Here is a 25509-nt window from a genome sequence, read left to right as displayed (position 1 = left end):
AGTTGGGACATACTTTTTTTTAAAAAATCGATGAAGCGAATGACACCTACAATGTAGGCATCTGACTTACATCTACGGAAGCGCCTAGGTACGCCTAAGGCCAGCATAGGTGTGGCTTACATCAAAAGTGGCTTTAGGCAGCCATAGGTGCTTACATAAGTGCAAGTCAGATGCCTTAAATGTAGGCCTGTAAAACATCCAGGACTTGCTAGAACTCAAAGCAGCCAATCAGCTAGCAGCTCTGCACGGGGCAGGAGCACAAGAAGATTGCTCCTGCTCTGATTCACTGATGGACCATCAGGGATTTAAAAGATATGCAGAGGAGGCAGGAGCAAAATACATTTTTTAAAAAGCTGGCCGGGGCAGGAGGCGGGAGGGATCCATCCTGTCCTGGCCCACTCCTGGACCACCAGGTCTTTGGCAGGTCCGGGAGAGGGGCTGGTGGACATTGACATGAAGATAAGCCAAAACCCACATTTTTTGGCCCCAAACTCTTGGTTTATATTCAAGTATATATGGTATTTTGTATGTGTACTACATGTAAGCCTAGGTGGTCTCTGGGGACAGAGTTGTACGTGCATACTTATTAGAGGAAATTAGAAACCTCTGGTTATGTTCATTATCCCAGGACAAGCAGGCAGAATATTCTCACATATGGGTGACATCATCCACGGAGCCCCGATGCGACTGCTACATCGCGCATGTGTGACTGCTGCATCGCTCGATGTAGGGTGTGCGTCTCCTCAGTTCTAGTTTTTCCGTGGAGCTGAGAAGTCCCTCTTCAAAGTTCTGCGCATTTTTCTAATGCCTTCTAGCTGTGGGTTATTTCCTTCGGGTATGTCTTTTGATTTTTCTTTTCTTCTTTTCTCTAATAAAATAGAAAAAAAAAAAAAGAATATTTTCTATCTTTTTCTTTTTTTGGCCATTCTTGACAGCGGGGCCTTGTCCTCATCCTGCGGACTTTGATTTGGCTTAGGTGGTGTTTCTGTCCATATCCCACCCAGTCACCAACTTTAAAAAGTGTAGCAGGTGTCAGCTCGTGATTTCCCTCATAGACCCCCCCACAAGTGGTGCATCCAGTGCTTAGTCTCGGACCACTGTGTGGAGTCTTGTTTGCGCTGTGACACTCTACAGAAGCGATCTATTAAAAACCGTCATATTCAACAAAGTAAGATCTTCGGTATTATGGATGCTTCTTCGGGTAAACCATCGATATCAAAGGCATTGACATCGCCCAATGTAACGGTGTCCCAGTCGATGTCACCATCCCAGACAGGTAAGCTAGCAAAGAAGCCACCAGCTTCCCAGACAGGGTCTCAGGCCATAAGGTATTGAGTGCATTCATACTGGCCACTCAAAGATCCCTGATGCAGCTCGCTTCCAAGTCTCAAGGTACATCTTCTTCTATGTCTTCCTTTCCGGAGCAAGCCACGGTACCAGTGATACCGACGTCTACACCTATGGTATTGGTGCAAGACTTTAAAGAGAAGCTAGATGCTCTCTTTCAGTTTGGAGTTTGGGAACATGTTTTCGATCCAGCCTGAGCATTGCTCCATGCCAACTGAGGGTACCAAGGTATCGGTGCTGCCTTGACAACATCGATCCTCATCATCGAGCCATGCGTCTCGGCACCAGTCTTCGAGGCATCGATCCGCTTCACCGAAGCATCGTTCTTCGAAGCGTCGCTCCCCACCGAAGCGTTATTTTTCGCCTTCACTGAAGCATCAGTCTTCATCTTCTTTGAAGCATCGGCCATCGAAGCATCGATCAGCCTCTCCAAAACATCGATCATTGTTTTGGTTTTTTTTTTAATCCTTTATTAGTAATTTAATACATTTTAAAAACATCTGTCTTATATATTCAAACATAGAAGCAATACATTAATTCATTATGTGTCTTATTTCAAAATAAATACTAAGTATATTAATATACCTGTTGTACCTACTTTATCTCAATCCTCCCAACTCTCCTTCCACCCCCTCCCACCCCGGTGATAGGATGTGTACAGGTGATTCAAAGGATGTGCAAAAGAATGAAAGGTAAGTTTTGGTTTTTTTAAGAGGCTATCAAGAATCGATGGAGCTATCCTTTTGGGGAAAACAAAAAAAAAAACTCTGTGGATGACGATGTTCCTAAATGGACTTTATTTGAAAGTGTCAAAGTTCCAAAGGTACACTGAAATCATCCACAAAAAATAATTTCATCCACATAAAAATGAATCATCCACATAAAAGCCTTAAAGGACCTAGTCCGCTAGGGATATAGGACCCAACACGGTCCGCGTTTCGACAAAAAGACTTCGAAGAGCAGTCAGTTTTGACATTTGTTGTATAAATTGGATTTTAACCAGTAGTACTTGGAACACTGATAGATCTGGTTGTTTCCATGCCAAGGCCAGAACAAGTCGACCATTTCTGATATTTTAGAGGTAGGGTTACTGGTCCCATATTCAACAGGCAACAATCCATGGTTTTAGGGATCGAGATACCTAACACTATCTAAATAAAGGAGATTATTTTATCTTAGTAAATCTGTGCTTTAGTACAGTACCACCAAATGTGTTCGAAAGTACCAACTTCTGCACATCCTCTCCAACATTTATTGGATCCTTTCCCATACATAGCTCGCAATCGCACTGGAGTGTAATACCAACAAAAAAAATCTTTTATCCATTTTCTATCATGTTACTAGCTATAGACCAATATAGGAGAGAATGCAATATTTTAGACCATTCTTTGTCAGTATAACATTTACCAAGGATGTCTGTTTCAAAGGGGTTTGAAAATGCTCCAGCTTTGCGTGATATAATCTAGTGATACTATAAGAACATAAGAATTGCCGCTGCTGGGTCAGACCAGTGGTCCATCATGCCCAGCAGTCCGCTCACGCGGCGTACCTCTGGTCAAAGACCAGCACTCTAACTGAGACTAGTCTTACCCACGTACGTCCTTGTTCATTATGAAGTTGTCTAACTTTATCTTGAATCCCTGGAGGGTGTTTTCCCCTATGACAGACTCCGGAAGAGCGTTCCAGTTTTCTACCACTCTCTGGGTGAAGAAGAACTTCCTTACGTTCATACAGAATCTATCCCCTTTCAATTTTAGAGAGTGCCCTCTCGTTCTCCCTACCTTGGAGAGGGTGAACAACCTGTCCTTATCTACTAAGTCTATTCCCTTCAGTACTTTGAATGTTTCGATCATGTCCCCTCTCTTTTATCATCTCCCACTCTCTTTTATCATTGCCTTCCCTAGACTCGACTGTTGAGCAGTAGCTAGTTCTCTAAGGGCCACTTTTCTAATGAAACTTTTTTATTTGTCTATAGTAGATAGTAGAATAAGTCTCTCGGTAGGAGGCCATATTCTTCCTTCAATACTTCAAAGGGGACAATTCCCATTCGTCTCATAGTTGACCTTATGTTTCCTTCCCCACAGATAGAAGGCCACATCAACCTCTCCAGGAGCAGATTTGGGCATAAGTATAATAGCTGTCTCATTAAAGTAGAGTTTATCCCCATAACATCGCCTGCATACTTGGATCCACGAATCTAAAGTATGCCTTAATACAGGGTTAGACTTCTTAGCTATTACAGAAAGTTGTGGGAGTTGGAGCCAGGGTATTGCCCACAATGGGGGCATACCCAATATCTCCTGCTCCATACGGACCCATGATTTTCCCCTATCCCATTTCTAGTTGATTAAATATCGTAATTGGGCTGCTTGATAATAGTATCGAAATTGTGGCACTACCATTCCCCCCAATTTCCTAGGTTGGTACATCATCACTCGATATACCCTAGGGGTCTTATATTGCCAAATAAAAGCAAATATCTTCCGTTCTAATTCAAGAAAAAAAATTTTAGGTAGGGAGATTGGTAAAGCTGAGAAGAGGTACAACAGTCTTGGGAGAACTACCATCTTAATTGTTTGTATCCTACCCAGCCAAGAAATATTAAGATGTTTCCACCTCTCCATATCCTGCCAAATCGTTTTCAAAAGGGGGGGATAATTAGCAGTGTATATAACAGGTCTACTTGCTTAGTTAAATTAATCCCTAAATATCGTAATGATTGTTGTGCCCATTTAAAAGAATAATTATTAGAAATCCATGATCTGTATCTGACAGAGTGAGATCCAAGATTTCTGACTTAGACATATTTATCCGAAATCCTGACATCTGTACATAAGTTGTGAGAGCTTCTACTATAGCTTTCAACGAAATGGAAGGATCTCGTAAAGAGAATATCATTTTCAAATAATAATATTTTTGTCTCCAACCCGCCACAGCTTATACCTGAAATATTTGAAGTTTGTCACACCAATTGTGCTAGTGGCTCTATAGCTAGTGCAAAAAGCATAGGTGACAAAGCACATCTTTTCTAGTACTTGAAACAGATAGGGCCAATAAACCCTATCAAATGCCTTCTCGGTATCGATACCCAGGATAAGAGTCGAATCATGTCCGCCAGCAGTTTGCCACAATATATGACAAACTTGATGAATATTATCAAATGTCTGGCGTCATTGTACAAATCCAGATTGGTCATCAATATTAATTGAGGCATATAGGTTTGGAGATGTTTAGCTAGTATCTTAGTAAACAGTTTATAGTCCACATCTAACAAAGAGATAGGTCTATAAGAGGAGCAGAATGTCGGATCCTTACCTGGTTTTAATATCAAAGTTATACCAGCTAAACGTCAAGAATAAGGTAATTCCTGTCTATCAAAGTATTAAGAAAATGCAACAAAGGGGGGATCAAAATCATTCAAAATGTCTTATAAAATTTGGCAGTAAAACCATCTAATCCTGGTGATTTTCCCACCACCATATCTTTAATTGCCAATGTTAGTTCTTCTACTGTAATGGGTAGGGAAGGTTCCATAGCTTCCCCAGGTGTAAGACTAGGTAGATGTATAGGATCTAAATAGGAACAGATATCCGCTTCCTTTATTATGTGCTCAGGTTGATATAATTGTTTTATTTCAATTCAAAATAACTAAACAGTCCAAAGATTTAATAGTTTTTTTTTCTCCTCCAATTTGACTTAACCTGGTCCCGCTTACGTGGGTTACTATTCTTATACTTAGGTTAATACAAATACTTAGTTCTTCACCTCCAGAGTATTCCCCCCAGTGTGAGAGCAGAATTTTTAAAATTATTAATTATCTAATTCTTTATAGTAGTGGTCTCAAACTCGTGGCCCGCGAGGTACTATTTTGAGGCCCTCGGTATGTTTATCATAATCCCAAAAGTAAACTAAAACAGGAAAGATTAATATAAACTATAAAGAGTTTTACCTCATGCAAAATTGTTATTTTTTAATAAGACATTAACTATTTTTCTGAGGCCCTCCCAAGTACCTACAAATCCAAAATGCGGCCCTACAAAGGGTTTGGGTTTGAGACCACTGCTTTATTGCAACTTCAACAAGAGCTTCTGTTAATTGGTTATCATCCAACTTCTCTTGCTGGAGATTTTTATAACACCTTCCCCAAGTCTTAGCTTTAAGAAGCTCTCCTTGTCCCCGCCTACAGCATTCACTATGATAAACAGGGTCTCAAACTTCCGGGCCTCAAGGCCTCTAGGATTCTTCTTGTCTCAACCAGCACAGATATGATTTCTCCTCACCACCACCAAAGTAGGGCCAGTGGGAAGTACAGCCAAAAGTCCACAGCTACAGTCTACCACTGGCGCAGCTGCCCACTGCCTCAGGAAGAAGGCCAGTGGTTCGTGCCAAGGTCTCAGTCTCCACTAGTGCTGCCCGGTTCATCGATTCGAATCGGTTCATCGATTCACCTCGGGTGAATCGATTCGAATAAATTTAAAACAAACAAACAAACAAAAATATCGGCCTCTTGGTTCGATAACTGACCCTCCCTCCTCATCCCCTAAAGCAGGAGCGGCAGCGCTGCCTCTTGCTGGCCAGATGCTGCCGCACCTGCTTTAGAGGGCTAGGGGGGAGGGTCAGTTTGGAAGTGCTTGTGTCCGGCTTCCCTCCTGGCCTCCCGCACATCCATTTACCTAATATCAGCAACCTGCAGAGAAGATCACCAATCTTGCAAACTGCCATAGGCCTTCGGAGCAGTTTCCTCTGCCTCTGACGTCGGAGGAGGGGTGGGACTGCAGCAGAAGAAACAGCTTTGAAGACCTATGACAGCTTGCAAAGATCGCTAGCACCGGCGATCTTCTCTGCAGGCTGCTGATATTAGTTAAATGGATGCGTGGGAGGCCAGAGGGAACACGCAGGCCTTCAGGGATGGTGGCGCAGGCCTTCGGGGGGGGGACAAACCTTCAGGAGAGGGGGACCCTGGTGTAGAAGTGCATGGAGGGAGGGAGGGAAGGGGAGTTCAAAGAGACGTGCATATGCTGGACTTTGAGGGGAAGAAATAATGGGTCTAAAAACAGAGGAGAGGGAGAGAGATGGTGGACAATGGGATTTAGGAAAGGAAAGAACAGAAAGGGGAGAGAAGTTGGACACAAGGGATGGTGTGGAGGGGGGATAGAGATACTAGATAGGAGGGTAGTTGGGAAAAGAAAGGGAGAGATGGTGAACCCTGGGGTGGTGGGGAAGGAGGGAGAGATGCTGGATGAAAGGGTAGTTGAGAAAAGATGGATCTATGGATGGAGATGAAAAAAAGGAAAGATGTCAGACCTCCGGAGGAGGGAAGGGAAACGGAAGGGGAGGACAGAGATAGAAGATGGATGCTTAGCATGGAGAAAGAAGGAGTCCCTGGCAAGCAAGATATCAGAAGACAACCAGAGCCTGGGACCAACAAGGTTTGAATAATGACCAGACAACAAAAGGTAGAAAAACTAATTTTATTTTCTGTTTTGTGATTACAATATGTCAGATTTGAAATGTGTATCCTTCCAGAGCTGGTGTTAGGCCACAAACGTGAGCTAGGATTTAACATAGAGAGGAAAAGTCCTTTTTGTTTCTTTATTTTGTTTACACCACAGCGCCAGTGTGGTTAGGAGAAGGCAAAGGGGGGTGAAGAGGCTATAAAATAAATAATAATAACGGTTTATATACCGCAGGACTGTGAAGTTCTATGTGGTTTACAATGATTATAAAAAAATGTTACAAATTGAATAGATTGACATAGTTAATATCTATTGTTTAGCAGTTCTAGAGATCTGGTATTGAGAGAGAGATTGTGCGAATCAGTTTCCTATGTACTTTAGGAACAGATATGTTTTCAGTTGTCTCCTAAATTCCCTATATGTATTGGCAAGCGTAAGTAGTTGTTTCAGATCGTTGTCCCATAATGCTGCTTGATAAGAGAGAAAATGTTGGTGATGAATTTTGAATTTGCATCCTCTAACCGGGGGGGGAACAAAATTCAAGTTTGAGCTTCTTTTATGTCTATTGGTTGAAAAGGAGAATAGGTCGGTTATGTATTTGGAGGCTAGACCGAATAGAACATTGAAGCAAAAGCAGCCGAACTTAAACCTCACATGTGCCTCCATTGGCAACCAATGCAGGAGTCAGTAGGAGGGAGTTATGTGATCGAACTTCTTCAACCCGAAGATCAGCCTGACTGCTGCATTCTGCACCAGTTGTAATTGCCGCATATTCTTCTGGGAAATTGCCAAATAGGCGATGTTGCAGTAATCCAGTTGGCTCAGTATGAGAGATTGTACCAGGATTGTAAATGATGGTTCGTCAAAATATGCTCTAATGGATCGAAGCTTCTAGAGAGTAAAAAAAACTTTTTTGACCTAAGAGTCCACCTGGTCTTTCATGGTAAGGCCCTGATCCAGCGTTGTGCCCAAAACCTTTAGAGTGGGTTGAATGGGGTAACTAAGATTGTTGATGCGTAGTGGAGTTGTAGTATCTAGTGGGTGTGACGAAGCTATGAAGAATTTTGTTTTTTCTGAATTGAGCTTCAGTCTAAATTCAGTCATCCATTGTTCCATCGAGTTTAGTGCTTCTGTTGCCATGGGAGTAACTTCTGAGAGAGAGGTGGCGAATGATATGATGATCGTAAAGTCATCTGCATAACTGAATAATTTTATTCCTAGTTGGGACAGTTGTGCACCTAATGTTGACATGTAAACATTGAAAAGTAATGGGGATAGTGGTAACTCCTGTGGGATGCCAGATGGGTTACTCCAGGTGTCCGAGAGATTGCAATCAAAACGAACACCTCTCCTCTGATACCAGTTGCATCTAAGCATTGTAGCAATTTCTCATGGTCTACTAAGTCAAAGGCAGAACTCATATCAGATTGCATAATCAGGGCATTGCGGCCTCTACTAAACAAGGATGTTTGAAAAAAAACACCCAATTGGGCAGGAAAATTGAATCAAATCGAAAAATTGATTCAATAGGCTGAATCGAATTGAAAATTGTTTTATCCCAGGACAATCAGGCAGCATATTCTCACATGTGGGTGACGTCACCGACGAGACCCTAGCGGACGTTTTCCCAAGCAGACTTGCTCGAAGACCTTCAGGCTTGCGATTGGCCCGCGCATGCGCGCGAGCCCCTCCTGCCCTGCCTAGGGCATGTGTGTCCTCAGTTCTCTGTTTTCCGCGGAGCCAGAAGCACTGCTCCCTTGCTTCGCGCGATCTCATTGTCCCTCTTGCACCGCGGCTTATTTGGTTAGTTTCTTTTGAGTCACTGTGCTCGCGTCTTTCATTTTCTTTATTTTCATTTTTTTCAGTTCGTATATTTTTGACCGGGTTCCCGGTCTTCCTTTGGCCGCAGGGCCGCGGCTCTCTTTTTTTCTTATGTCCCGGTCTCATTCCAGATTTAAAAACTATACTAAGTGCAACCGGGTTATCTCCATCACCGATCCTCATCATTGGTGTGTGGAGTGCCTGGGTGCAGAGCACCGCGCTGAGTCGTGTCCCCGTTGTGCGACTTTACAACCGCAGACCCTTCGTAGACGGGTGGCAAAGATTCCCCAACTCTTTGGCCCCATGGATCCTGCGGTACTGGACTCGAGCTCGGCCTCGAAGTCCTCGTTGGCCTCGAAGGCTCTGGCCTCGGCCCCTCCTGCTACTCTGGCCTCGGGTAAGTCTCCTCTTCCCTCCTCAGGTTTGCCAACGAAGAAGCCTACCTCGGAGTCTCATGTCAGCGCCACCTAGTCGGCGTCCTCGAGACATCATTCTAAGCATGCCTCCTCACATAGGGAATACTCTTCTTCGAGGTCGCCCCCAAAGGAGCACATTGCTGCATCTCCAATCCACTTACCCTTGGTCTCGGTGCCTATGTTCGAGGACATGCTTAAGGCTATTATTACCACACAGTTTTCCTTGGTGGTCAACCAACTAGTTCCGACTTCGACGCCTTTGCCCTCGGTCTCGACCCAGTCGCGGTCTGACCAGCCTGAGCGTCCCCTTGTCTCTCGAGGCCTCACCCGTAACACTCGTCGGATTTCCTTGAGTGATTCTTCATCCCCTGAGTCGCCGGTGACTTTTCGGGGGTCCAGGTCAGGGACCAGTTTTTCCCCTGCTACTGTGGCGAGGCTCGCCTCTTCTAAAAGGCCCCGGTCTTCCCTGCCCTGTTGGGGCAGGTCTCCGACCTCAAGACCATCCAGACATACGCTTGTCCTCGAATTGGACTCTAGTGTATGTTCTCCGTCAAGGCGCCTACCGGCTTCTAAGAGGCCTGCTTCGAAGCCAGTTGGGGATTTTTCCTATGCCCCGTCTTCTCCGAGGCTTCCTCAGCGATTTCCTCGGACCCTGGTGTCTTCCCCAGTCCATCTGGCATGGGACCGTTCCTCGACGCCCCCTACATGCCTTAATTGAACCTCTTCGGTCTCCCGTTCACAGGACTCGGGCTCCGGCATACTACTCCAGGGAAGTCTCTCTCTTTTGGCCGCACTCCGATCTCGGTCAGAGTCTCTCCCGGAGGATGAGTCTTCTTCTCGAACTTCCTCCTTTTCTCGTTTCATTTCTGACATGGGCAAAGCTCTGCACTTGGATCTTCGGTCCGACTCCTGCTTTACCCAGGAATACCTGGCGGAAATGGGAGTTGACAATGCGCCTCGTGAGGCGCTTCACCTTCCATTGCATCAGGTTCTACAGCAGACGTTTCTCCGTAACCTGGAGACTCCTTATGCAGTCACGGCTATCCCCTCCAAGTTAGAGTCCTGTTACCGGACTGTCCCGATGAAAGGTTTTGAGAGTGCTCAGCTTTCCCACCAATCCTTGGTGGTTGAGTCTTCCTTGAAAAAGTCTAACTCATCGAAGGTTTATGCTGCCGTCCCCCCGGGCAGGGAGGGATATACGATGGAAAAATTTGGTCGCCGCCTGTATCAGAATTCGATGATGTCGAACCATGTTCTTAACTACAATTTTATCTTCACGTCCTACCTCCGGTTCTGTATAGATGCTCTCCGCTCGTTCCGGGCGGTCATACCTGAGACTCAACATCAGGAGTTTAGTCTCCTCGTGTAGACCCTCTCCCAACTCCGTCTGTATATGTTTCAGGCCTCTTATGACGCCTTTGAATTGTCCTCGAGGGTTACAGCCTTTGCGATCGCCATATGTCGCCTCGCTTGGCTCCGGATTGTGGATATGGATCCGAATCTACAAGATTGGCTTGCCAATCTCCCATGTGTGGGTCATGAGCTCTTCAATGATTCCATCGAGGCGGCCTCGAAGCGCCTCTCGGATCATGAGCGGTCCTTTGCGTCTCTGGTGAAACTTAAGCCTAAGGCTCCTCCGGCTTGACAATATAAAATTCCTCTCCGGAGGTATCCACAAAAATCCACTCCTGCTTTCTCTAGGCCTCCTTCGAAACGGCCCCTGCAGTAGCAGCAACGTCAACCTAAGACCCAGCCTCCGGCGCCAGCAAAGCCCGGGCCGTCCTTTTGACAATTCCAGTCTGAGCCTTCGGGCTCCCTTCCTTCTGGAGCCTTCTCCCCTCCCTATCGGGGGTCGCCTCCATCATTTCTATGCCCAGTGGGAAAGTCTTACCACCGACAGTTGGGTGCTGACTTTCATCCGGGAGGGGTACTCCCTCCACTTCAGTTGCGTACCCCCGGACCTGCCTTCAAGGGAGTTTCCTTCTGCTCAGTCTCAGCTTCCTCTCCTTTTGCAGAGAGCTCGGGCCCTTCTTTGCCTGCAGGCGGTCGAGAAGGTTCCCACAGATCAGTGGAACTCCGGATTTTATTCCCGGTACTTCCTGGTGCCCAAGAAGACAGGGGATCTGCGTCCGATCCTGGACCTCCGTGCTCTGAACAAGTTTATGGTCCGGGAACGATTCAGAATGCTCACCCTTCCCACATTGTATCCCCTCTTGGACGAGGGAGACTAGCTTTGTTCACTGGACCTCAAGGAGGCATACACACACATTCCAATACACCCGGCCTCTTGCCAGTATTTGAGATTCCGGGTGGGGGATCTCCATCTCCAGTATCGTGTTCTTCCCTTCGGCCTGGCAGCCTCTCCGAGGGTTTTCACAAAATGTCTGGTTGTGGTAGCTGCGGCCCTCCGCCTCCGAGGCCTGCAGGTGTTTCCCTACCTCGACGACTGGTTGATCAAAGCGTCCTCTCGCACCGAAGTCCTGCGAGCAACGAGCCAAACCATCTTGCTCCTTCAGAGTCTCGGCTTCGAGGTGAACTTCCCCCAAGTCTCTGCCCGTCCCAGTCTCTCGAGTTTATTGGAGCAGTCCTGGACACGGTTCGTCTCCGCTCCTTCTTGCCTCGGCCTCGTCAGGAGGCCCTTATCCGTTTGTGCCGAATGGTGACCCTTCTGCACTCGGCGCCAGCTCAGCTCATGATGGTCCTCCTAGGTCACATGGCCTCCACGGTTCACATGACTCCTTTTGCCAGACTTCACCTCCGTATTCTTCAATGGACTCTGGCATCCCCATGGTCTCAGGATTGGGATCCTCCCTCTCGCTGCATTGTCGTGACTCCTTTGTTGAGGAAGTCACTCCATTGGTGGATGCTCTCTTCCAATCTCTCCAGAGGTTTTCTGTTTCATGCTCCTCCTCCGCAAAAAGTACTTACGAAGGACTCGTCAGCCTATGCTTGGGGGGCTCATCTGGACGGTCTGCGCACCCAGGATCTTTGGTCCCGTGCCAACCGCCTTTGTCACTTCAATCTTCTGGAACTTCGAGCAATTTTCCTCGCTCTGAAGGCCTTTTGTCGCCTGCTTCGTGACCGAGTGGTGCTAGTTCGCACGGACAACCAGGTCGCCATGTATTATATCAACAAACAGGGGGGCACGGGGTCCAGGTCCCTGTGCCAGGAGGCGAAGCGGGTCTGGGATTGGGCCATCCGCCGCAACATATTCATTCGAGCAGTCTACATTCAGGGCCAGCAGAACTGTCTGGCAGACAAGTTGAGTCGTCTGCTGCAGCCTCACGAGTGGTCTCTCCACTCCGTAACCCTGCGTCAGGTGTTTGCTCGTTGGGGGACTCCAGACGTCGATCTGTTCGCATCCCCCCTCAATCACGTTGCCCCACTTCTGGATCGAGGCGGATGCCTTCCTTCTGGATTGGACGAACGAGTTCCTGTACGCGTTTCCTCCATTCCCTCTGATTCTCAAGACTCGTCAATCTCAAGTCCACGAGTGCCACCATGATTCTAATAGCTCCTCGGTGGCCCCGACAGCCGTGGTTCTCCCTTCTGTTGCAACTCAGTGCCAGGGAGCCTCTTCCTCTACCTATTTTTCCTTCTCTGCTTACACAGAGTCGGGATTCTCTGCTTCATCCCAACCTCCAGTCTCTGCACTTAACAGCTTGGTTCCTCGAGACTTAATGCCCTCGTTCCAGCTCTCCCAGCCTGTGCTTGATGTCCTGGAGGCGTCTCGGAAGGAGTCCACTTGCCAATGTTACCATCAGAAGTGGACCCGCTTTTCTTCCTGGTGTGCTACTCGACAGCTGGAGCCTCTATCTGCCTCCTTGTCTGCTGTCCTGGATTATCTGTTGCACTTGTCTGGCGCTGGGCTCAAGTCCTCTTCGGTTCAAGTCCACCTTAGTGCCATTGCTGCTTTTCATCAGCCGATTGACGGAAAGCCTATCTCTGTAAATCCTGTGGTTTCCCGTTTCATGAAAGGACTTTTCCACGTTCATCCGCCCCTTAAACCTTCTCCGGTGGTTTGGGATCTTAACGTGGTCCTTGCTCAATTGATGAAACCCCCGTTTGAGCCACTAGTGCAGGCTCACTTGAAATATCTTACTTGGAAATATGTGTTTCTTATTGCTCTCACTTCTGCCCGTCAGGTTAGTGAGCTTCAAGCCTTGGTAGCGGACCCATCTTTCACTATCTTCCAACATGATAGGGTGGTTCTCCGTACCCATCCTAAGTTCTTGCCTAAGATTGTTTCTGCTTTTCAAATCAACCAATCTATTGTTCTTCCTGTGTTTTTTCCAAAGCCCCATTCTCACCCTGGGGAAGTGGCTCTCCATTCTCTTGATTGTAAGCGAGCACTGGCCTGCTACTTGAAGCGCACCGCTCCTCACCGTTCAGCTCCCCAGCTGTTCCTCTCTTTCGATCCTAATCGCTTGGATCGCTCTTTCTCTAAGCGGACCATTTCTAACTGGTTGGCCGCTTGTATTTCTTTCTTTTATGCTCAGGCTGGTCTCTCCCTGCCGGGTTGAGTCACTGGCCACAAGGTCAGGGCGATGGCGGCGTCTGTTGCTTTCCTCCGCTCCACTCCCATCGAGGAAATCTGTAAGGCTGCCACTTGGTCCTCATATGTTCACCTCTCACTACTGTCTGGATGCTTTCTCCAGGCGTGACGGCCACTTTGGCCAGTCAATTTTGCAACATCTGTTCTCCTAATTTGCCAACTCTCTCTCCATCCCTTTCTGGTTAGCTTGGAGGTCACCTACATGTGAGAATATGCTGCCTGCTTGTCCTGGGATAAAGCAAAGTTACTTACCGTAACAGGTGTTATCCAGGGACAGCAGGCAGATATTCTCGCAACCCACCCACCTCCCCGTGGTTGACTTCTTTGCTTGCTATCTGAACTGAGGACACACTGAGGAGACGCATGCCCTAGGCAGGGCAGGAGGGGCACGCGCGCATGTGCGGGCCCAATCGCAAGCCTGAAGGCCTTTGAGCAAGTCGGTGACATCGCCCACATGTGAGAATATCTGCCTGCTGTCCCTGAATAACACCTGTTATGGTAAGTAACTGTGCTTTCCTGAATCAGGCAGCACTAGTCTCCATAGCTGTCTTTCAAAAGCCAGACCACGATTCCACTCCTGGACTTCTTTCCTCCCCAAGCGGGGCACAGTAGGATCTCTTAGAGGAAAAGCATTCTCCTCTGCTGATTGCACTCGCGGCAGAAACGCCACGAGGTAATTGCTCCTCTGCTCCTTCGGCAGAGCCTGTCGTGGTCCGCCAGACACAGGGCACCCTCCTCCAAAGTCCGAACGCTCCCCTTCACGGCTAACACAGTTGCGGCAAGGACGCCACAAAAACAGCTCTCCTGCACTCTGGCACAGCTAGCAAACAGTGGGATAACATGCTGATTTGCTCCTCGTCAGTGTGGAGTCTGGGTGAGTTCAAATGCTAATCGACCATCCACTTCCGTTTCCGGCATCAAAATATCGATCAGTCTCTCTAAATCATTTATCATCGAAACATCGGTCTCCGCCGAAGCATCGGTCTCCTCCACCGAAGCATCATTCTTCCTCGGAACATCAGCAGAAGCACTGTTGTGCTTCAGGATACAGGTCCAGTGTTTCCAGGCATTCATCTCCATCTACAAAATCTGGGAAGCATGTTTCCAAATCTAAACATCTCTCACCTGCACGCTCAACTAAGCGTAAGCGATTTGCATCGCCTGCTTCTTCACAACATTGTTCCAGGCAGCAATACTCTTCTTCCTCAATACATGAAGATTCAGATATTCACTACAAGTATACCCATAGAGCTTCACCTTCCTCCCAAGCAGAGGGTTCTCGTTCTACCTCTCAGAGGAAACCTTCACCATCAGAACCTGTCTCATTCACTTGGTTCATTCATCAGATGGGTAAGGACCTTAACATTAAAATGGATGCAAACTCCAAATATACCAGTTGACGTCGAGCAGCGGGAGCACAGCCGAGGCCTGCAAGGAACCACCCAAGCCTAACGCAGAAAAATGTCTGTTGAAGTTGCTAGAGCCATGGCAGCCCCTGATGTCAAACCAAAATCTATAAGTCATGCAAAGCAATGATCTGATGAGATAGAAAACCTGTACAGATTTCAGCAGGCTTGATATAGGGATGAAATTAAATATAAACAAGTGAAACATGTGGACATGGTAGATCACTGGCCAGAAACAGGGTTTGTGAAGAAGCTTCAAAGGCGGAACAATACTTTCTATTATTATGACAGGCAACGAATGTGAAGATATACCAAGAAGTACATGGAGGAGTTAGAGCTTAAATACCCTCCTAAGGACTTGCTTAAGCTTCCCATGAATGGCATCCTTAAGCACAGTTTCTGCAAAAACTTGGAAATGCCATACTCAGTTTCAGCAGTTCCTGGGAAACTGGACTCTAGCTACAAGGTCATCCCATGTTCAGGTTTTGAGAAATCTGAGCTCTCCCACCAGTCTCTAGTGGTGGATTCTTCCCTAAAGAAAACACTTCTCTGTATTGGTTCAGTCAATCATTTTGTCAAGGCTGGATTACTGCAATTCAGTGTATTTGGGTCTTTGGGTCTTTCAAAGGTCAGTCTGCAGAGACTTCAATTAATACAGAACACTGCAGCTAAACTTATCTTTGGTAAGAGTAAATTTGATCAAGTAACCCCTCTGCTCAATGAATTACAGTTTCTCTGGAACAGCAGAGCACAGGGTTTTACTCCCGGTATTTCCTTGTCCTGAAGAAGATGAGAGGTCTCCGACTGATATTGGATCTCAGAGCTCTCAACAAATTTCTCGTAAAAAAAAAGTTTGGATGCTGACTCAGGCATCCTTGTATCCCCTTCTGGATCACAACGATTGGTTATGCTCTCTGGATCTCAAGGAGGCTTATACTCACATTCCCATTCATCTAGCCTCTCACAAGTTCATCAGATTTTGGATGGGAAATCAACATTACCAATACAAGTTGCTACCCTTTGGCCTGGCATCGTCTGCCAAAGTTTTCACCAAGTGCCTGGTAGTGATAGCAGCAGCTTTACAAAGTCACGGACTCCAGGTTTTTCCATATCTGGACGATTGGCTCATCAAAGACCCTATGTCTCAGGGGGTTACTTTAGCGACACAACAGACTTTTTTGTTCCTGCAAAATTTGGGATTCCCAAATCTCAACTGCAGCCCTCTCAGACTCTGCAATTTATTGGAGCTCTTCTAGACACTGTGCAACTCAGAGCATTCCTTCTCATATAACTTTGCCAAAAAGTGTCCGCCCTCACTTCAATCTCAGTGAGACACATGATGGTTCTCCTAGGTCACATGGCCTCTACAGTTCACGTGACTCCTTTTGCCAGGCTTTACCTAAGGGTTCCTCAGTGGACCCTGGCATCTCAGTGGTCGCAGGCTTTCAACCCGCTGTCCCAGCACATTACAGTGACATCTTCTCTTTGGCAACCTCTTCAATGGTAGATGCTCTCTTCCAATCTTTCCAGAGATTTGCTTTTTCAAACGCCCCCTCATCAGAAGGTTCTCATGACAGATTCATCAACCTACGCTTGGGGTGCTCATCTATATGGTCTCTGTGCTCAAGGGCATTGGTCCACTACAGATAGTCAAAATCACATCACTCTGTTAGAACTCAGAGCGATCTTCAATGCTCTCAAAGCTTTTCAGCATCTTCTTCAAAATCAAGTCATGCTCAATCGTACAGACAACCAAGTAGCCATGTACTACGTGAACAAGCAGGGAGGAACAGGATCTCTTCTGTGCAAGGAAGCTCAGAAGATTTGGAATTGGGCAATCCCTCACAACATTTTTCTGAGATCTGTCTATATTCAAGGAGAGAAAAATTCACTGGCAGAAAAATTGAGTCGCATCCTGCAACCTCACGAATGGACGCTCAATTCACCGATTCTCCATTACATTTTTCTCAGTGGGGGACCCCTCAAATAGATCTTTTTGTATCTCCCCACAACAACAAACTGCCACAGTTCTGCTCCAGACTCTATTCTCCTCATTGCCTGGAGGCAGATGCTTTTCTCCTGGAATGGATGAACAAGTTCCTCTATGCGTTCTCTCCATTTCCACTTATTCTCAAGACACTTGTCAAACTCAAGAAGGAATCTGCCACCATGATTCTGATAGCTCTTTGGTGGCCCAGACAACCTTGGTTCTCCATTCTTCTTCAACTCAGCAGCAGGGAGCCACTTCTTCTACCAGTATTTCCATCTGCTTACACAGAGTCACGGTTCAAGTTTCAAGTTTATTAGGTTTTTATATACCACCTATCAAGGTTATCTAAGCGGTTTTACAACCAGGTACTCAAGCATTTTCCCTATCTTCTTCATCACAACCTGCAGTCTCTGCACCTGACAGCTTGGTTCCTCTTGACATAATTTCATATCTTCAGTTTTTTCTATCTGTTAGAGACATTTTAGATGCTTCCAGAAAACCCGCCACCAGACAATGTTACAACCAGAAGTGGACTAGGTTTTCTGCTTGGTGCAAACGTCATCATAAGGAGCCTCAGTCTACCTGATTGTCTTCAGTTCTGGATTATCTATTACATTTATCTCAATCTGGCCTCAAATTCACCTCGGTTAGAGTCCATCTCAGTGCAATTGCTGCTTTCCATCAACCACTAGAGCAGGGGTGCCCACACTTTTTAGGCTTGCGAGCTACTTTTAAAATGACCAAGTCAAAATGATCTACCAACAAAAAAATTTAAAAAAAACACAAAGCACACTGTACGCAGAGAAAATGTTAATTATCATTTATATTCTGGTTTTTTTTCAAAAAGGTCAAGGCAGATGACTCTATGCATTGTCATCTCAGTAACAACTATACAAAAATAGACAAATATACACCCCTCTCTTTTTACTAAACTGTGATAGCAGTTTTTAGTGCAGGGAGCTGCGCTGAATGCCCCGCGCTGCTCTCAATGCTCATAGGCTCCCTGTGCTAAAAACCGCTATTGCAATTTAGTAAAAGGGGGCCATAGTGCAAAATATAGACAGCAGATATAAATTCTCAAAACGGACACATTTTGATCACTAAATTGAAAATAAAATCATGTTTCCTACCTTTGTTGTCTGGTGATTTTATGAGTCTCTGGTTGCACTTTCTTCTTCTGACTGTGCATCCAATATTTCTTCCCTTCTTTCAGCCTTCTGTATGCTTCCTCTCCTCCAGACCTCATTCCCTCCCCCAACTTTTTCTTCCTCTCTCCCTGCCCCCCTCCCATTTCTTTCTTTCTCCCTGCCCCCTTCTTTCTTTCTTTGTCTCCCTGTCCCCCTTTCTTTCTGTCTCCCTGCCTGCCCCCTTTCTTTCTTTCTCCCTGCCCTCCCCCAAGCCACTACTGCTGTCATCAGGAAGCAGGCCCCGAAGCTACCGCCGCCCCAAGCTCTCCCTGCTTCCTGACGCAGAAGCGTCGGGTTGACCAGCCTTCCTCTCCCCGAAGTGACATCGGAGAGGAAGTTCCAGGCCAGCCAGGCAGCCATTGGCTGACGCGGAACTTCCTCTCTGACGTCAGAATTGACAGGGAGAGGAAGGCTGGCTGGCCTGGAGCTTCTGCATCCTGTTTACAGCGTCGGGATGCAGGTAGAACATGAAGGCAATGTGAGGCGATCGATTTGCATTACCTTCGCAATCGACCTTTTGGACACCCTGTAGTTTCCAGATTTATGAAAGGACTTTTCAATGTCAAACAACCTCCAGTGGTTTAGGATCTCAATGTTGTCCTTGATAAATTAATGAAGCCTTCATTTGAACCAATGTCTACGGCTCATCTTAAGTATCTCACTTGGAAAGTAGTCTTCCTCGTCACTCTCACGTCTGCTCGCAAAGTCAGTGAACTACAAGCTTTGGTAGCGGACCCACCTTTTACAGTTATTCCATCATGATAAGGTGGTACTCTGCACTCATCCAAAATTCTTACCTAAAGTTGATACAGAATTTCATTTCATTCAATCAATTGTACTTCCAGTGTTTTTTTCCCAAGCCTCATTCTCATCCTGGAGAAACAGTTCTTCATACTCTGGATTGCAAGCGTGCTTTGGCCTACTATTTGCAAAGGACTAAATCACATAGAATTTCTCCTCAACTTTTTCTCTCCTTTGATCCAAACAAGTTGGGACATCCAGTTTCCAAGAGGATGATTTCCAATTGGTTGGCTGCTTGCATCTTGTTTTGTTATGCTCAGGCTGGGCTGCAACTGGAGGGTCAAGTCATAGCCCACAAAGTTAGCGCTATGGCAGCTTCAGTAGCTTTCCTTCGATCTACTCCTATTAAGAAAATATGCAAAGTTGCCACTTGGTCCTCGGTTCACACATTCACCTCACATTACTGTCTAGATTCCTTTTCCAGATGGGATAGCCATTTTGGCCAAACTTTATTACAAAATGTATTCTCCTAAACGCTAACACTCCCACCATCCCATTTTGGTTAGCTTGGAGGTCATCCATAAGTGAGATTATGCTGCCTGCTTGTCCTGGGATTAAAGCACAGTTACTTACCGTAACAGGTGTTATCCAGGGACAGCAGGCAGATATTCTCACAACCCACCCACCTACCCTGATGCTTGGCTAGCTTTCTGAGCTGAGGAGACGTGCGCCCTACATCGGGTGGGAAGGCATTCACACATGCGCAGTGCGGCAGTCGCGAACTTTCTTAAAATTCTTCAAGCAAGATTGCTTGCACAGCTGTCCACATCGGGGCTCCGTGGATGATGTCACCCATATCTGAGAATATCTACCTGCTGTCCCTGAATAACACCTGTTATGGTAAGTAACTGTGCTTTTGCTACACAACCCACATAAAATCAGTTTTGACAAAAGTTTGAAATGGGCTCTTTGTACTTGAACTTATTTGTCCCCTAAGACAAAAGATGGAATTTGGTGCATTCCATTAATCCCGTAGGTACAGGAGATGTAATACTGTTTAGCTTTACATTTAAGTAGAACTTGAGGACAGACCTGCTGGTTATCAGAAGGATATTGTAAAATCAAAGAACAAATAAATAGTTACTGGTACTGAAAGAAGAAGCAGGATTCATTTTTTCTTTAGCTTCTGGATCCATAGAGATTTTGGCATTGAGATATCCTAATCTGCCAGTTTTTGACCTTAAATTACACTATGTAACAGTAGCAAAGTCTAGCTCAATAGGAGCATTATGATGTTTTATTTCCCTCAGGGTTCTAGATAAGCATGTGCAAGGCTGAAAATAAATTTTGAAAACTTAGGCATGGGCTCAGATTTTTAAGAACCAGGACACATTTTTCTTCCTTTCTTCTGTCTCATTCTTTTTTTTACCTATGTTACTTTATTTCAAACTTTGTTGCTCTCTCTTACTTTTCTTTTCTCTTCCTGCACTCCCCTGTTTCTCCTCGCAGCCCCAGTGGCAGGGGAGTTAGGCATGGGGCTGTCCTGGGCCATGACTTTGTTTCTTTTGTGGCTCGTGACAGGGAATGCTCCAAGCTCTGATTCCAGCCTCTCTGTAGGTTCTGGAATCAGAAGACTGACCTCAGGTCATTGCTACATGTTTTCTATACAGATCAGCAGTAGTCATAATCTTAGAGGAGTCTTAGGTGCCAGCGAGGTAATGCTGGGCACCATGCACCAATTTTTAGTTGCCAGGACACTTTTCCAGCCATGAACATTACCAATCAGTAAAACCTTATTACAAAGTGAAAAGGAAATGCTGAGGACATTGCACCCTAGTCAGCAGGCAAGCAGACCACGAGGAAACAATTATAGCATATATTTGTCATATTATAGCATATATTTGTCATATTATTGCATATATTTGTCTAATAATTAATGTGTAAATCTGTGTTAGAGATTATCCTTTAATGATTACCTCCAAAAGTTAGAAACATATGGGTCCTATTCATGAACATATGCAATGTTTTTAACACAGGAAACCTATGTTAGTACAAAACCCCCATTAAATGAAACTGACTTTACACTAAATAAGATGGGGATTTTGTATTAAAAGTGTAGCTCATATTTTTGAATAAGAACCATAGGGTCTAATGGATTGAAGAGTTAAAAAAAAAAATTAATATGACATATTTCAGCACAAATCTCTAAATTATGGTGTGGGAATCATATCAGTGGCAATTTTTGTTTAGTAAGCTCCACCCTGATATCACAAGTTCTAATCAAATTCATATGCTCTAAACTCATTTTCTTGATAAAGAAATTGTGCAAATGTAGACATTTTTTCGTACATCTGTATTAGAAACCACTTTCCTGAATTTGTAGGACTTTTAACAGTCCCAATATTTAATAGTCCCATTTTGCTAATAGGAAGGCCCAAAAACTTTATAAGTAAAAAAAAAAAAAAATCACCAAATCAGCTTCTTAGGGGAAAACAGTATGTTCAAAAATGTTAAAATACTTAGACGTATGGATTGATTTCCAGCTAACTTTTACTGAGTAGGTTACTGTGTTAGTATGGAAAGAGTTTGGGGTGTTGTGTCAACTAAGTTCCCTTAAATATATTTTGGATGAACTTTCTTTGCACCCCTTCATATATGCATTATTGACTTCATTGCTGGATTACAGGCACACAAAGATTACAAACATTGCAAAATACAGCTATTATATTTTTGGAAGGGTGTCCATAAATATGAACACATTTCACCATTATATTAAAGTACTATTGGTTACCAGTAAGTTTTATAGGGTACAACAGTGATTTCCAAACCTGTTCCTGGAGGCACCCCAGAAAGTCTGGTTTTCAGGATATTCACAGTGAATATCCGTGAGAAATATTTGCATGAACTGCTTCCACTTCACACAAATCCCTCCCATGAATATTCATGTCCCATCTACTTTCCCTTTTTATGGCTTTGGGTGTCTGTAGACAGCAAAATCTTTATTTATGAACTTTACAAGAAGGACTTGTATTTCCAAATCCAGGTAGAGCTTACCATGGTATTCAATTTGGCAAATAAGTATTCACCTATATGATCATATGTGTGCTTTATGGTTAGTTACAGAATTACTTCAAAGTGCTTGTACAGCAGTTTCTTATAATTCTTCTGAGAGTCCAAACCAACTTAAATAATATAAAAATACTGTATATAAAAGTTTTTTCAAGCCTGACTTTTTTTTCTTGTTGTAGTTGCATCTTAAATTTCTTCCATCTGAACCAACACTATTAGAAGAGATGTTAACATTGTCAAAACTGCTTGAGGAAACTTGGCTCCACCTGCAGACTCTCTTCAATCAAAGTTTGACTGTGTTAAGCTATATGAAAAGTGCTTTGTTGTGAGAAGCCATTTACATTCCTAAGTGCCATGCACTGCCTAGAACTGGTATCATATATCAAAACTTTTTACTCAGTTTTGAATGCTGTCAACCATCTTTTGGCCAGATTGTCGGGGGTTTTTTTCTTTTTTTTTTTCCCCAATAAAAGTTTTTAAAACCATGGTTTTCATGTCTTTCATGTAGTTTATAGACAATCCATGCATTTTTTTTTTTTACCTCCTACCACCCAAACTGGATGTCTATATTTAGTCCTGCAGCCACACTATTAAGTGATAAATATGTATAAAAGCCAATCTAATGCATACATTTTCCAGTTTTTCTAAATTGTTACTGTATGCACAGTAAAAAAAAAATATCAAAACAAATGTTGCATTTTCTGAATAGCTCAGAATAAACTGCAAACAAATGGGAAAAACATGTTTTTTTTAAATCTTAAGACAGGAAAATTGTCTGTAGCATAGTCTTTTTAAAATTATACACAGACAATCTGTTATGAAGGAAATAGAGGTCATTGCAGAAAACGTGTTCATATCTGTGTTCTCCAAATGGAGAACTTTAACATTTGCTGCCACTTTGGCCATCAGAAAAGTAAAAAGGCTCTGATAGATTCATGTAATGAATCTGTTTATGCTGAAGATGAGTTTTGTACAGTTAAAAAACCTTCTTCTCCTGAATCTTCAGGTTTCATCTTTGGGTCCTATGGACCTATCTAAAATTTTAGAAACTTCAGAGGAAGAAGTTATTCTGTGTACAGCGCTTCTTGTGACATTTGTATTTCAGCAAGATAAAGAAGCACTCCTGCGCCTTTTTTTAGGCTTTAAAAAAGTCCCTTTTTTTGAATAATAAGATCTCCATATTTCCAGATGTCTCAAGAACTACTCAAACAAGAAGGAAGTGATTCCTAGTAATAAAAGAGAATGTTAAATCATTGAGGGCCCAAATTTCAATTACGTTATCCTTGTAAATGTGTGATATTTTTGAATTCCTATGTTTTTTATGAGCCTTCCAAATTACAATATTCCATTTCAGCTAGTCTAAACAAATGAGGATGAAGAACTGCTATTATTATTTTTCTTTGTTTAATAAGGTTGTATAATTATACCATTCCCTCTGGTATGTGAATTGTCTCTCCAAAATGTGGACTATTTAAGAGCCTTTATAATTTGAATATTAGATGATGCTTGAATTGACATTTTGTTTTATATTACAGTGGTGCCTCACACAACGAACTTAATTCGTTCCAGGAGCAAGTTTGTTATGCGAAAAGTTCGTTATGTGAAACGCGTTTTCCCATAACAATACATGTTAAAAAAAATAATTCGTTCTGTAGCATAAAATATGCTAAGATGACATAAAAAAAGATAAATTTATCTTGTTAGAGCTGGTGTTAGACACAACTGGGGACTGCAAAGTCCAGGCAGAGGCTTACGGCTCTCTTTGACCAGGGGGGACAGTTGCACTACCCTAACCCTATTCCTGCTATGTGTGACTGTGGTATTCTGTTAGCATGATATAGAGGGGATATATGTGAAGGGGAGGGGAGACAGGGGTTTTGTTGATCCTTGCTGTGTATTATAATCACCCCCCACATACTCCCCAGTACCTTTTTTAATTCCTCCCATCTTTCCCAGCCAGTGGCGTACAGGCCAGAAGCGCAGAGATCAGGAGCAATTCCTCTGCACGCCTGTGTGGGCCCATGCCGATCTCCGAATGGCTGCAGTTAGTTCTTGTGAGTCCCGCGAGAGCTGGCTGCAGTTAGTTCTTGTGAGTCCCGCAAGAGCTGACTGCAGCCATTCAGAGATCAGCGCAGGCCCAGGCAGTAGCACAGAAGGCTTGCTCTTGATCTCTGTCTGCGCTTCTGGCTGGGAAATTTGCTAGACCACCAGTTCGAGTGAGCGGGTGAGATTAAAGTTGCAGCAGTGGTGGCTTTTTTAAAAAAAATATGTGGCGGCGGGGGGAGGTTTAAAAATATGCGGTGGCGGCAGAGGCTTAAAAATATGCAGCAGCGGCGACAGGGGGGTTTAAAATATGTAGCGCCACTGCACAGGGAGCCAGGCAGAGAGAGGGCAGTTAAGCGATGCAGCTCGGGCGACTTCGTTGTGTGAAACGAAGTTCGTTGTGGGAAGCAAGACCTGAAGTTCGTTGTGCGCAGCGTTCGCTGTGCGAGGCGTCCGTTATGCGAGGCACCACTGTATTTGAGAGAGGCTCTGTTTTTGTTCAATAATTGTATTTTGTTGAAGTATAAATAAATGATTATAAAAAAAAGATGAGTTTTGTACAGAATAAAAGGTGGATGAAAGATTCTTGTGTTTGTAAAAGAAGATGGTCTCTAATGTGCTACATTACTATGGTGCCTGTCTTTTTTTCCATTAAAGTTTGAGAAGGCATGTTTAAACAGTTATCACAGCAAACCTTTCAAATATTAATGGATTGAAGGAGAAGAGAACCTTAAACATTTCTACAACTCCTTCAATGCATCTCATTCCACAATCAAACTCACAATGAGAAATCTCAGTTTTTATGTTCAAATCTTTTTACTGTGAATGCAAATAACAAACAACCAAGAACAGGGCAAAGTCAAAAGGACCATCCAGAAGCAATACAGCAAGTTTAGATATGTAGCTGTTAAAACATAAGTAGGAAACATATGTACTCTGTGTGATTTAAATTCCAGATTTGCAAATAATTTACTTTCTATAGACAACATGTTTGAATCAACTATAAAGAGAACAAATGTAATTGAAAATTTGTACTTCTAGAGCCCTAGGGAAATGCTAAGAACAAATCTTGCAGAAACAATATAAAATGACCCAGCCTCTGTTTTATGTTGAATAAAATACTAAAATATTTTAATATTTATAATGTAAATCTTACTGCAACTATGAGGGTTGTTTTTTGTTTTTTCACAAACTTGAATCGTGCTATAATTGAGTACCTGCTGCCGAGCAGTCTCTGGTGGTTTCCTTGTCCACGGGTGGTTGCTTATGACACATGATTGTAAGCAAAACACGCTGCTTCCAAGACTAAAGCTAGATCTTTCTGTGCTTGGTCAATCAGCCAAAATATCAAACCCTATGTGTTTGACAAGCAGCAAGCATGAATAAAGCTATAGCTGCTTACTAGGGAATTATAAACGTGGAGGTTCTGTATATTGGATAACATGATGGACATTGTAGAAGGCCCTCATATGTCTAGT

The 25509-nt window shown here is 44.2% G+C and overlaps 1 protein-coding gene across 1 annotated transcript in view; it reads left to right on the top strand.

Moving 5' to 3' along the window:
* WDR36 (WD repeat domain 36) overlaps positions 1 to 23637 on the top strand; it is a 194970-nt gene extending 171333 nt beyond the window's left edge. Inside the window, exon 23 of the mRNA XM_033929130.1 lies at positions 22168 to 23637. Within this exon, the coding sequence (XP_033785021.1) occupies positions 22168 to 22317 (150 nt within the window). The 3' untranslated portion in view covers positions 22318 to 23637. The remainder of the gene's footprint in view (positions 1 to 22167) is intronic.
* Positions 23638 to 25509: the final 1872 nt, after the last annotated feature.

The sequence above is a fragment of the Geotrypetes seraphini genome, chromosome 1 (genome assembly GCF_902459505.1).
Source record: "Geotrypetes seraphini chromosome 1, aGeoSer1.1, whole genome shotgun sequence".
NCBI classification, from domain to species: domain Eukaryota; kingdom Metazoa; phylum Chordata; class Amphibia; order Gymnophiona; family Dermophiidae; genus Geotrypetes; species Geotrypetes seraphini.
Note: the sequence above shows the minus strand (reverse complement) of the source record. Positions and strands in the feature narration are given on the sequence as shown.